General features: G+C 36.8%; 3 protein-coding genes and 1 pseudogene across 3 annotated transcripts; 2 read left to right on the plus strand and 2 right to left on the minus strand.

The window, feature by feature from the left end:
• Positions 1 to 365: 365 nt before the first annotated feature.
• LOC122587584 (arginine--tRNA ligase, chloroplastic/mitochondrial-like) lies at positions 366 to 4,131 on the minus strand. Its single transcript, XM_043759762.1, has 8 exons — positions 4,120 to 4,131; positions 1,989 to 2,175; positions 1,829 to 1,898; positions 1,557 to 1,626; positions 1,306 to 1,395; positions 1,165 to 1,233; positions 560 to 658; positions 366 to 476 (listed from the first exon to the last, which is right to left on the minus strand). The coding sequence occupies exons 1-8, from the start codon at positions 4,129 to 4,131 to the stop codon at positions 366 to 368; spliced, it is 708 nt and encodes a 235-aa protein (XP_043615697.1).
• A 410-nt stretch (positions 4,132 to 4,541) lies between these two features.
• Positions 4,542 to 4,640, minus strand: LOC122590344 (annotated as a pseudogene).
• A 1,733-nt stretch (positions 4,641 to 6,373) lies between these two features.
• On the plus strand, positions 6,374 to 7,462 carry LOC122587585. Its single transcript, XM_043759763.1, has one exon. The coding sequence runs from the start codon at positions 6,374 to 6,376 to the stop codon at positions 7,460 to 7,462; it is 1,089 nt and encodes a 362-aa protein (XP_043615698.1).
• Positions 7,463 to 7,507: 45 nt separating this feature from the next.
• On the plus strand, positions 7,508 to 8,734 carry LOC122587586 (ATP-dependent DNA helicase PIF1-like). Its single transcript, XM_043759765.1, has one exon. It carries the CDS (start codon positions 7,508 to 7,510, stop codon positions 8,732 to 8,734), a length of 1,227 nt encoding a protein of 408 aa, XP_043615700.1.
• The last annotated feature ends 1,522 nt before the right edge of the window (positions 8,735 to 10,256 follow it).

The raw sequence follows: 10,256 nt of genomic DNA on the forward strand, positions 1-10,256 counted from the left end.
GAATGGTTGAGATTTGAGGAGAGAGGAAAAAATGAGTGGTTGAGATTTAAGGGTATTATAGGTATATTATGTAGAAATGTTTAAATTTGTTAATAAAGAAAATGCGTAATTTAAGTTGTAATTTGAGATTTAGAAAATGAGGCTCCTCTACTAGATAGGAGTAAAGATAAAGATAATATAAAATGCAAAGGATGTGTGATGATGTCTAGACTTGATTTACAATCATAATTTAGTGACAATATTACAAAAAGATACCTAAAAACTCAAAATACATCAGTAACAAGGACCCAAAAGAATTTTACAGTCTTCAAGGGTACATTGAGCTAGTTCAAAATTCCTCAGAGTACAAACTGTAAAATTAAAAATCAGATCTCGTCGACAGGGGTAATGCCTAAAAGATCGAAGCATTTCTCCATCACCACAGCAGTTGCCTGACACAACATTAGTCTGCTTGTCTCTTCGGCAGACCCAATAACCTGCGCATTTTCATTGTAAAGCGAATATATAAACAAGAAGCATCCTATTTAATTTAGACAAATCAATATTGTATAAGAAATACCTGGCATACGGAGTAAAAACTAGTATACTTTTCGGATAAATCGTATAGAAATTCACACAGGACGTTAGGTAATAGATTTGTGCAAGCTTCTTTGACAACCTGAAAAAGAATACGGTTTAAACCAATGAACTCAAAAGCTTAAAACCTGGTTAGCATTGACGTTAGATATGATGTGTAGCTACAATTCCTATAAACACAGAGAGGTAGCAATTCTAATTTGGTTATGTTTTATCTCCAACGAGTCAAACGAGTCAAACATAATATTAGATGATTTATCTCTTTACCACATTAAACTAGGACTAACCCGAAACCCAAACCCATTGACAGCCCTACATTAAACAGGGGAAATAAAAAGGGATACGGGCCAAAAGTCATTGAAAGTAACTGAAAGTATAATTAGCCATACAACCTGCAGTTTTGGTCTAAAATAATCTTTGGTTAATGGTGCAATAATTCTTTTCATAATCATATCTAACACATTATTTAGTTAATATAAAAAAGTACTTTGGCCAATCTAGGCCATTTAAAAAATTAAGAAATTACCCACTGCCATGAGTGAGCAAATGTGCTTAAATAGTGGTTTCTTGTATAAAAACTTGTCTTACCTCAGCAAACTGGAGCAGATGTAATCCCAGTGCGTGTTCTTCATTTTTTTCCAGGATTAGTTGCCCCTCCTGTCACAAAAAATGACTTCAAATATAAAACTTGATATTCGAATCAAAATTTCAATAAGGAAAAAACTTTACCTTCTTTAACTGCTCAATGTCTTTACCAGATCTCCGGATTATGGAAGAGATTCGAGCATATGCATACAGCAGATACACAGCAGTATTTCCCTAATTATTGACAAATGTGAGCACATAAGAAAAGAGAACCCACAACACTATAAGTGATAAATAATTGTCTAAAATGCAAGTAACATCACTAATTGAAATTTTAAACTGCCGTTAAAAAATGATTAAACATGATAAAAATAAGACAAAATCATAAAATAAACCTTGTCATTGAGCATCTGATCAAAATTAAAGGTGTAATTGGTCGATCTATTGTTCTTCAGGTCTGCATACCTGTTATATATTTATGGGCAAGTAAAATATCAAACCAATAGATTACCGTAGTTCAGCTATGTTTCTTCTCATCTTACATAAAGTGAACAAAACTGTGATTGCATGAATATATATTTAATCCTCAACTCATATTATTGAAGCTGTGCTAGTGCGATTACAGTGACCATGATACTACGTATCTATTAAAGAATGAGAATCTTACTTAACAGCACCATATCCTACTGCTTCAGCAGTACTCTCAAGCTCATCCGCAGTCCACTCGGCAGCCCTACCTGATAGAAAGGAAAAAAGGTGTCTAATTTGCTCTTTCGATTTGAGGCGAAAGATGAATGAGTTATAATGAAAAATCAATAAATGGGTACCTCTCTCCATAAGAGCGGTTGTACAACGAGTTTTAGCTTCATCAAGCAAATCCACCAACTTAACAACTTCTGTACTACGAGTCCGGAATCTTTCCCCATCATCACCAAGAACAAGACCAAATCCAACATGACTTGTTTTAGGATATTCATTCTCATTAGTTGGGAGCCACCCTACTCGTTTAGCAGCCTGAAGAAAAATATGCGACTATATCAACATCCAATTCACCACTTGTCTTGATATTTCTTATCATTTTATCTTTAGATATACAGAGAGACGTGGTGTATGAATAGAATGTTATGATGTCTAGGAGTGACTTACAGTGAATATCTTTTGAAAGTGCTCTCGCTATCCTTCATAAGTTGGGGAATGTGATGAACGCCTAATTTGCATAATCTTAATGGATTAAAACGACACTTGTTGTGCTTGTTAATAGAGGATTAGAGCGTTTTTATGTTTGTTGAGTGATTTGAGGTCCTAAGTAGCAAAATAGAGCTAATTGGATGAAGAAACAAGTTAAGAAAAGTCAAGAACAAAAATCTGGAAAATCGCCATTTCTGGAACACAGTCTGGGACGCCCAGGAGGAAGTCTGGGACGGCCCTAGCTGCACAAAGATTCTGAAAATTAGGGATTTTATATTTTTCAGTTTATATCTCACTTAAACACGAACCAGGAAGTTACTACTTCATATTTTCTCATCCCTGGAGCAGTTTCTAACACACACAATACCCCAATTTCATCATCAAATCACAATTCCATGGAGATTCAAGCCCTAATTGAAGAATCAATGATGCTATCAATGATGAAGATTATAGGCTAATTCTCTTTTGATCATTCTCATGTGAACAATTATGTAAGACAATTGTATTCAACTTTTCCTATGTTCATGTTGGATTAGATGTTTAATTTCTCATTAGTCTTTTAACATCTAATGTTATTTGGATTGTTTGAATGATTACTAGTTTATGACTTGAATGAATTTTCCATCTATCTTTTGATTTCAAATTCTTGTTAATCAATTATTATTGGAAGAAACTCTTATTAACTTGTAATTTTGTTAATGAATAGAATATCTAGTTGTGTCAATTCCCCGGTTTTCGTAATCATTAATCATCACAACCGATTAATTTAGTTCTTAACGTTCATTCAATCCAAGCTTATAACAAATCATGTCTATGTGATTCCCAACGAACATAAGTTAGGTTATACTTTTGAAAACTTAATTTGAAGCATGAGAATGATATCTTTTATTTAATTGAAATATTTGTTAAGTTTATGATCAATTGTAGTGTTAATCAAAACAATCAATCAAACGATTTTATGTTTATGTCTAATTTAACTAATTTTTGTAAATCATTTAACACTTTCCCTTGATTCCCTGTGGATACGATACTCGACTTACCCTAGCTAATTAGTGGTAATTAGTTTTATTTTTGATCGGTCCAACGACAACGATCAAATTTTGGCGCCGGTGCCGGGGAATCGCTGTGCAAAGTGTTAAAGTTGCTTTAAATTCGTTAAAATTTTCAGAAAATACAAAAAGAATTAGTTTAATTTTGTTAGTAGTTTGTTTATTTTCTTTGCATTTTTGTATCTCAGAATTACGCTAGGTGTGATATTTGTGTAGGTTACAGGTTGTTTATGCATACGAGGTATTCAAAGAAGAAATCACCTTTGTTGTTTGATTCAGAAATTGAGAAAACAGCTAGGAGAAACCGAGTACTTCACCGTGCAAACATGAGTGATCCCGGAAATATACCACCAATTATTCAACCAACCGGAACCCAACATGAACCTAACCTTGAACAAAATGTCCAACCCCAAAACCAACCTCAACAACAACATCCACCCCGATCCGTGAGGAGTGGATTCACAACTCCTCACCGATTTGAACCACACCAACCTTTGTTGGAGATGGATCACGGTATACAGAGTCGGTACATGAAAGGGTTGATAATTGGAATGATGGGAGGTTCGATCATCATGATGGATATGATTGGAATGTTGGAGATGATTATGTGCAACCACAAAACATTCAATATCCTCAATATAACCAACCTCAATATGTCAACCAAGGACCATGAATTCCTCATGGTCCACCACCACCTCGCCAAAACCGTCGTGGAAATTACCCAATTTACCATCCACATAACCGTGCCATGCCAAACATGAACTATCAACCTCCGCCACAAGGAGTTGATAGTCATTTCCGACCCGCCATAGCCGTTAATACTTCGCCTATAGTACCACCGGTGTTGAGGGGTAGAGCTTTTGAAGTTAGACCTCAATGTTTGAGTATTTTACCGAGTTTCTATGGTAAAGCAACAGAGGAGCCTTATTTGCATTTGTCGGAACTTGAGGCTATTTGTGGTACCATTGGAGGTCAAGGATTTTCTCCGGATGAAGTTAAACTAGTCTTATTTCAGTTCACTTTGAAGGATAAAGCAAAGCAATGGTTCTTAGCATTGCCATCGGGAAGCATCTTTACATGGGCTGAAATGCAACAACAATTCTTGGATGAGTATTACACGATGCAAAAGACTAGTGATGCAAGAACTTCAATAAAATCTTTTCAACAACAATCGGGTGAAACTTTTCATGAAGCTTTCAAGAGGTTTAATGAGTTGTTGAGAACATGTCCACACCATGGGATTGCTAGATGGGAATTAATTACGACTTTCTATGATGGTTTATTACCGGAAGAGAAAAGAGATGTGAACTCAATTAGTAATGGAACTTTCTTGACTAATCCCGAAGATGTTGATTGGGAATTTTTAGAGAAAATGAGCGTGAATTCGAAAAGACAAGCTCAATCAAATAGGAGAGCAAGGCATCCAATAGCTTCTTCATCATCTACAAGTGATCAAGCCACCAAAGATCGACTTGAAGCTTTGGAACGGAAGTTTGCTAAGTTGGGGAAAGCTGAAAATAGTTTCTAAAGAATACCCGATTTGTGAAAGTTGTGATGAACTTGGACATACGGCTTTGCAATGTCCATTGATCCCGGAACAAGTTGAAGAAGTGAATCAAGTGTATGGGGAAAAGAGACCATTTGACATGAACTCCAACACTTATCATCCGGGAATGAGAAATCATCCAAACCTTCGGTATGGAAATTCTTCAAATCAACTCAACCCGAACTTTCAAGGAAACAACCAAAACAGTGGAGCACCATTTCAACCATTCCAAGGCCGAGACTACAACCAAGGGAATTACCAAGGTGGCCAAAATCAGGGAGGATTCAATAGAGGTTACCCAAGGAACTATCAACAAGGTAATAATCAAGGTGTATCATCGGGAAGTAATGATGTGTCAACCCGGGAAATCATGGAGTACTTGAAAGAGATGGATAGAAAGAATGAAATTCGGGACAAGACGGTTGAAAGTTTGCAAAAACAAGTGGGTCAACTGGCGGAGGATGTGTCGGAATTGAGGAAGAATTTGGGAAAGCTACCAAGTGACAAGAAGATTAATCCACAACATCAAAGTGGCGGTTCAAAGAATATCAAGAATGTGGAGATAAACAATGTAAGTACTTTTCGTAGTGTTAGGATTTATGATAATAAAGTTGTGCCTCCATCATCACTTGTAGATGGTGTGGTGGAAGATGTTGATGATAATCAAGATAGTGAGCCTGAACCGGAAATTCTTTTGCCTAAATCAAACAAAAAAGTGTCTTTTAAAGAGGTAGAAAACAATAGGTCTAATGGTAAATTTTCTGAAAAACAAGGAAAGGATATGGAGGGTAATACCATTCCTTTTCCTTTGGCTTTAATTGATCCAAAACTTAGGCCTACACTTAGGAAAAGAGGTCCCCATGAGGAAGAAATGTGGAAAATTTTTAGCAAGTAAAAATCAACATCCTTCTTATTGACATAATCAAACAAGTTCCGGTTTATGCTAAATATCTTAAGGATTTGTGTACCCAAAAACGACATCATAAGCTTCCAAAGAAAATTGTTTTAAATGAGGAAGTTAGTGCCGTTGTGATGGGTATACTCCCACCTAAACTTCAAGATCCGGGAGCGCCTTTAATTACAATTCAAGTTGGTGATTTTAAAATGAATTGGACCCCGCGACATGCGACGGCGATTTCTTGATGCCATGACGTTGGTTCAAGATGACGGAAAGCCTGATATTTTCCTTACCATGACGTGAAACCCAGGCTGGAAAGAAATTACAGATCTGCTATTGCCTGGTCAATCTGCACAAGATCGCCCAGAACTTGTTACATGAGTTTTCCGTGCCAAGTTAGAGGCTCTAAAGAAACAACTCTTCGAAAAGAATATACTCGATGAGGTCGAAGCGTATGTTTATGTTATTGAGTTTCAAAAATGTGGTTTGCCACATGCGCATTTTCTCTTGATAATGAAAAGTGGGCACAAGATGACCAATCCAGACCATTATGACAAGATCGTGTGTGCCGAAATTCCAGACCCTGTAAAACATAAGAAACTTTACGATTTGGTCATCAAACACATGATGCACGGTCCTTGCGGTAAACTGCGCCCAGACAATCCTTGTATGGAAGGTGAGCCACGAAAGTGTCGTTTTCATTATCCTAGGCAGTTTAATGAGACGACTGTTCAAGGCGATGACTCATACCCATTGTATCGAAGAAGAAACAAAGGATTGACTGTTGAAAAATGTGACAAACCCTTGGACAATAGATGGGTGGTCCCCTATAACCCATACCTACTTACGATGTTTAATTGTCACATGAATGTTGAGGTTTGCTCGAGTATCAAATCTGTGAAGTATGTTTTCAAGTATATTTACAAGGGCCATGATAAACAAGTTGTCCATATCCATCCAGAAGAGAGTGAAGCAGTTATCAACAAAATACAAAGATTTCAAGACGCCCGTTATGTCTCGCCACCAGAGGCACTGTGGAGGATATTTGGCTTCCCACTTTCTGAAATCAAACCTCTCATCATGGCTTTGCAAATTCATCTTCCAAAAAAGCAACAGATTAGGTTCAGAGAAACCGAAGATCCACGAGATGTTGTTGATAGAGAGAGACATAACAAAACTATGTTGACAGCCTTTTTTCATTGGCATGACGTAAACAGGAATGCACCAAAGTTTTTGTATAAAGATTTTCCAAAACATTTCACCTGGAACGGGAATAGGTGGAATCATCGAATACTAAAAAGGTCAAAGAGGGGACAATTGGTTTCAGCTAATCCTGCTGAAGGAGAGAGGTACTACCTACGCCTGCTTTTGTGTCATGTTAGTGGCCCTACATCCTTTGATGATCTGTACACAGCCAATGGGTTATTACACACGACATTTCTAAAATCGGTTCTCGAGAGAGGGTTGATAGAAAGTGACAGTAATCTTTTAGACGGTCTTGCAGAAGCCTCTTTATTTCAATTTCCTTGTGCCCTTAGGAGGCTATTCGCAACTATCTTGATTTTTTATGAGCCTGGAGATGTGCGCAAGTCATGGGACGACCACTATGAATCTTTTTAAAAAGATCATAGACGATTGTGTCAAAATGATAAGCGTGTAAAAAATATGGTTCTCACGGATATCAAAGTTTTTCTACAATCCATGGGTAAGAATCTCAAGGATTTTGATCTTCCAAGGTTGACCGTTGATGTTAACCTACAATCTAGAGGTTTTCGTGAAGTACTCGAGGAGTCATCTTTAGGCGTTGAAATTAAACACTTGTGTGCTCGTGAATCTCTGAATGCTGACCAGAAAGCTGCTTATGATGAGATCATAAGCCGTGTCGATAACAACTTACCCGGTGTTTTTTTCATAGATGGTCCCGGTGGAACCGGGAAAACATTTCTATACAATGCCTTGCTTGTAGAGGTTCGTTCTCATGGTCTTATTGCACTCGCGAGTGCTACATCCGGTGCTGTTGCTAATAACATGCCCGGGGGGAGGACAACTCATTCACGGTTTAAAATTCCTCTTAATCTCAATAATAACTCAATGTGCAACATCAAACAGCAGAGCGGTACTGCTAAGCTTCTTCGAGATGCCAAGATAATCATATGGGATGAAGCATCAATGGTTAAAAGGCAGGCCATAGAGGCACTTGATCGAACAATGCAAGACCTTATGGGGGTGAGACAACCTTTCGGTGGAAAAATAATGATATTGGGAGGTGATTTTAGACAGGTACTTCCTGTTGTAAGACATGGTACTCGAGCACAAATTGTAGACTCTAGCCTAAGAATGTCCCCTCTATGGTTTTCGATTATAAAAATGTCGTTAACTGTAAATATGAGAGCAATGACTGATCCATGGTTTTCGGAATTTTTATTAAGAGTTGGTGATGGAGATGAAGAAGCGATTTCTGAAAGCTTTATTCGTATACCTGATGACATGACCATCCCCTACACACATGAAGAGGTATCAAGAGATGCTTTGATCGATGCTATTTTTCCATCTTTACAAACAAACATGCATTCATCAGATTATATCAGTTCTAGAGCAATATTACCTACCAAGAATGACAGTGTCGACCAGATTAATGACCAGATGATTGGTAAGTTTGTTGGAGAGGAAAAAGTTTACTACAGTTTTGATGAAGCTGAAGATGACAAAAATAACTTTTATCCAATTGAGTTTTTAAACTCACTATCAGTTTGTGGTTTACCCCCGCATCGCCTCCGGCTCAAGATTGGATGTCCAATAATACTGTTACGAAATATTGATCCTTCAAATGGATTATGTAACGATACTAGATTGGTATGCAGAGCTTTTCAACACAATGTTATGGACATTTAAATAGTTGTGGGTCAACATACAGGCAAAAGGGTTTTTTTTACCAAGAATTCCTCTATGTCCATCTGAAGACGACATGTTCCCATTGAAGCTGAAAAGAAAACAATTTCCAGTTCGACTGAATTTTGCTATGCCCATTAATAAAGCTCAAGGATAGACAATTCCACATGTTGGCGTTTACCTTCCAGATTCCGTATTTTCACATGGGCAGCTGTATGTAGCACTCTGAAGGGGAATATCCCAAGCCAATACTAAGGTATTAGTGAAGCCAGCAAAACAGTTCGATCGTGAAGGTGTGTACACATCAAATGTCGTGTTTCGAGAAGTCTTACGTGATAAATAAGGTATGATCTGTGACTTTATATTAGAAACTGAAACAGTTTTACATTGAATTCCATTTTCTTTTCTTTTTTTTATTACATAGAAAATAAGACAGAATGTTTATTGTAGCTTTTGTTGGTTCATATAATAACAAGTTTCGTGACCTTTTTCTTTTTGCAAGAAAATGTGAAAGGCGTTAAGTTGAATCATGGTATAGTCTTCTTTTGGTAGATTCCATTCATTTTAGACAGTTGTGGCAAAATGGGTGGGTCAGGAGGCCGGGTAATGGATCAAAAATGGTTTGGGGTGGTTTGTTATACCTGCAGTAACTTTTTGTTGTCTAGTTATGTATTCAGTAATTAGTATTTTATATATGTTTGCTAAAACTATAATATTACAGTAGTGCTCTAAGCTTTTGGATAGACCGGTTAACAAGGTTATACACATTACACGCACTTTCGGCAGTTTTCATCGACAAACCAATCACTTTTAGCTATTATGTTGTAATTAAACCCTTTGCAAGTTTTATAAATGGTTTAGAATTTCCACCTCAATTTTGTAAGCTCTTCATGGATATTGAATCTTCATGGATATTGAGAGTACAATGTACCTACCTTTGCAGGCAAATGAAGCATGTAGAGGATGATGTCTACAACTTTAGGTTCATTCTATGTGTTGGGCCTTATGGTGAATCTAGAAAAGATGAATTTCTGATGAAGAAATGCGTATTCTTTTATCTAAGTAATAATGATCAATAGTTTGTTCAGCCTCTTGCAAAGATTAAGAATTTACCTCATTTATCTGGAGACTGCAGGCTTTGTTTGGAATTGTAGAGGAACGTAAGAAAGCAGGGACTCCATTTTTATTTTATTTTTTTAAACTATTAAAGAAAGTTTTTGTTGCTTTTAGAATAAGTGTCATTTGCAAACCAAGTGGTCTGACTTTGTTGGAGATTTACTTGAACATAATTTGAGAGTGATCCTACCACTACTTGATCACTGTGGACAATCAGATACAATATCATTGCATATACATTGTAATTAATATTGCCCCATGTGCGTTACATTTCTACTTTGACTCATTATGCAATACTTTAAATGAGACCATACATTTAGCCATATATTTTGCTCTTAGTCCCTTACACATTATATAGAGTTTGTTTGTATATCAACATAAGAGGAAGATGCCATCACATTTAACTCCT

Source organism: Erigeron canadensis, chromosome 2 (assembly GCF_010389155.1).
Source record: "Erigeron canadensis isolate Cc75 chromosome 2, C_canadensis_v1, whole genome shotgun sequence".
Classification (NCBI taxonomy): Eukaryota; Viridiplantae; Streptophyta; class Magnoliopsida; order Asterales; family Asteraceae; genus Erigeron; species Erigeron canadensis.

Excerpts from the sequence above, each read along its gene's own strand:
- LOC122587586 (XM_043759765.1), top strand. The coding sequence starts at position 7,508 with ATGGTTCTCACGGATATCAAAGTTTTTCTACAATCCATGGGTAAGAAT.
- LOC122587584 (XM_043759762.1), bottom strand. Across the intron at positions 1,899-1,988 it reads AACCGCTCTTATGGAGAGAG|GTAGGGCTGCCGAGTGGACT; the intron begins GTACCCATTTAT and ends CCTTTCTATCAG. Across the intron at positions 1,627-1,828 it reads GTAGGATATGGTGCTGTTAA|GTATGCAGACCTGAAGAACA; the intron begins GTAAGATTCTCA and ends AATATATAACAG.
- LOC122587585 (XM_043759763.1), top strand. The coding sequence starts at position 6,374 with ATGACCAATCCAGACCATTATGACAAGATCGTGTGTGCCGAAATTCCA.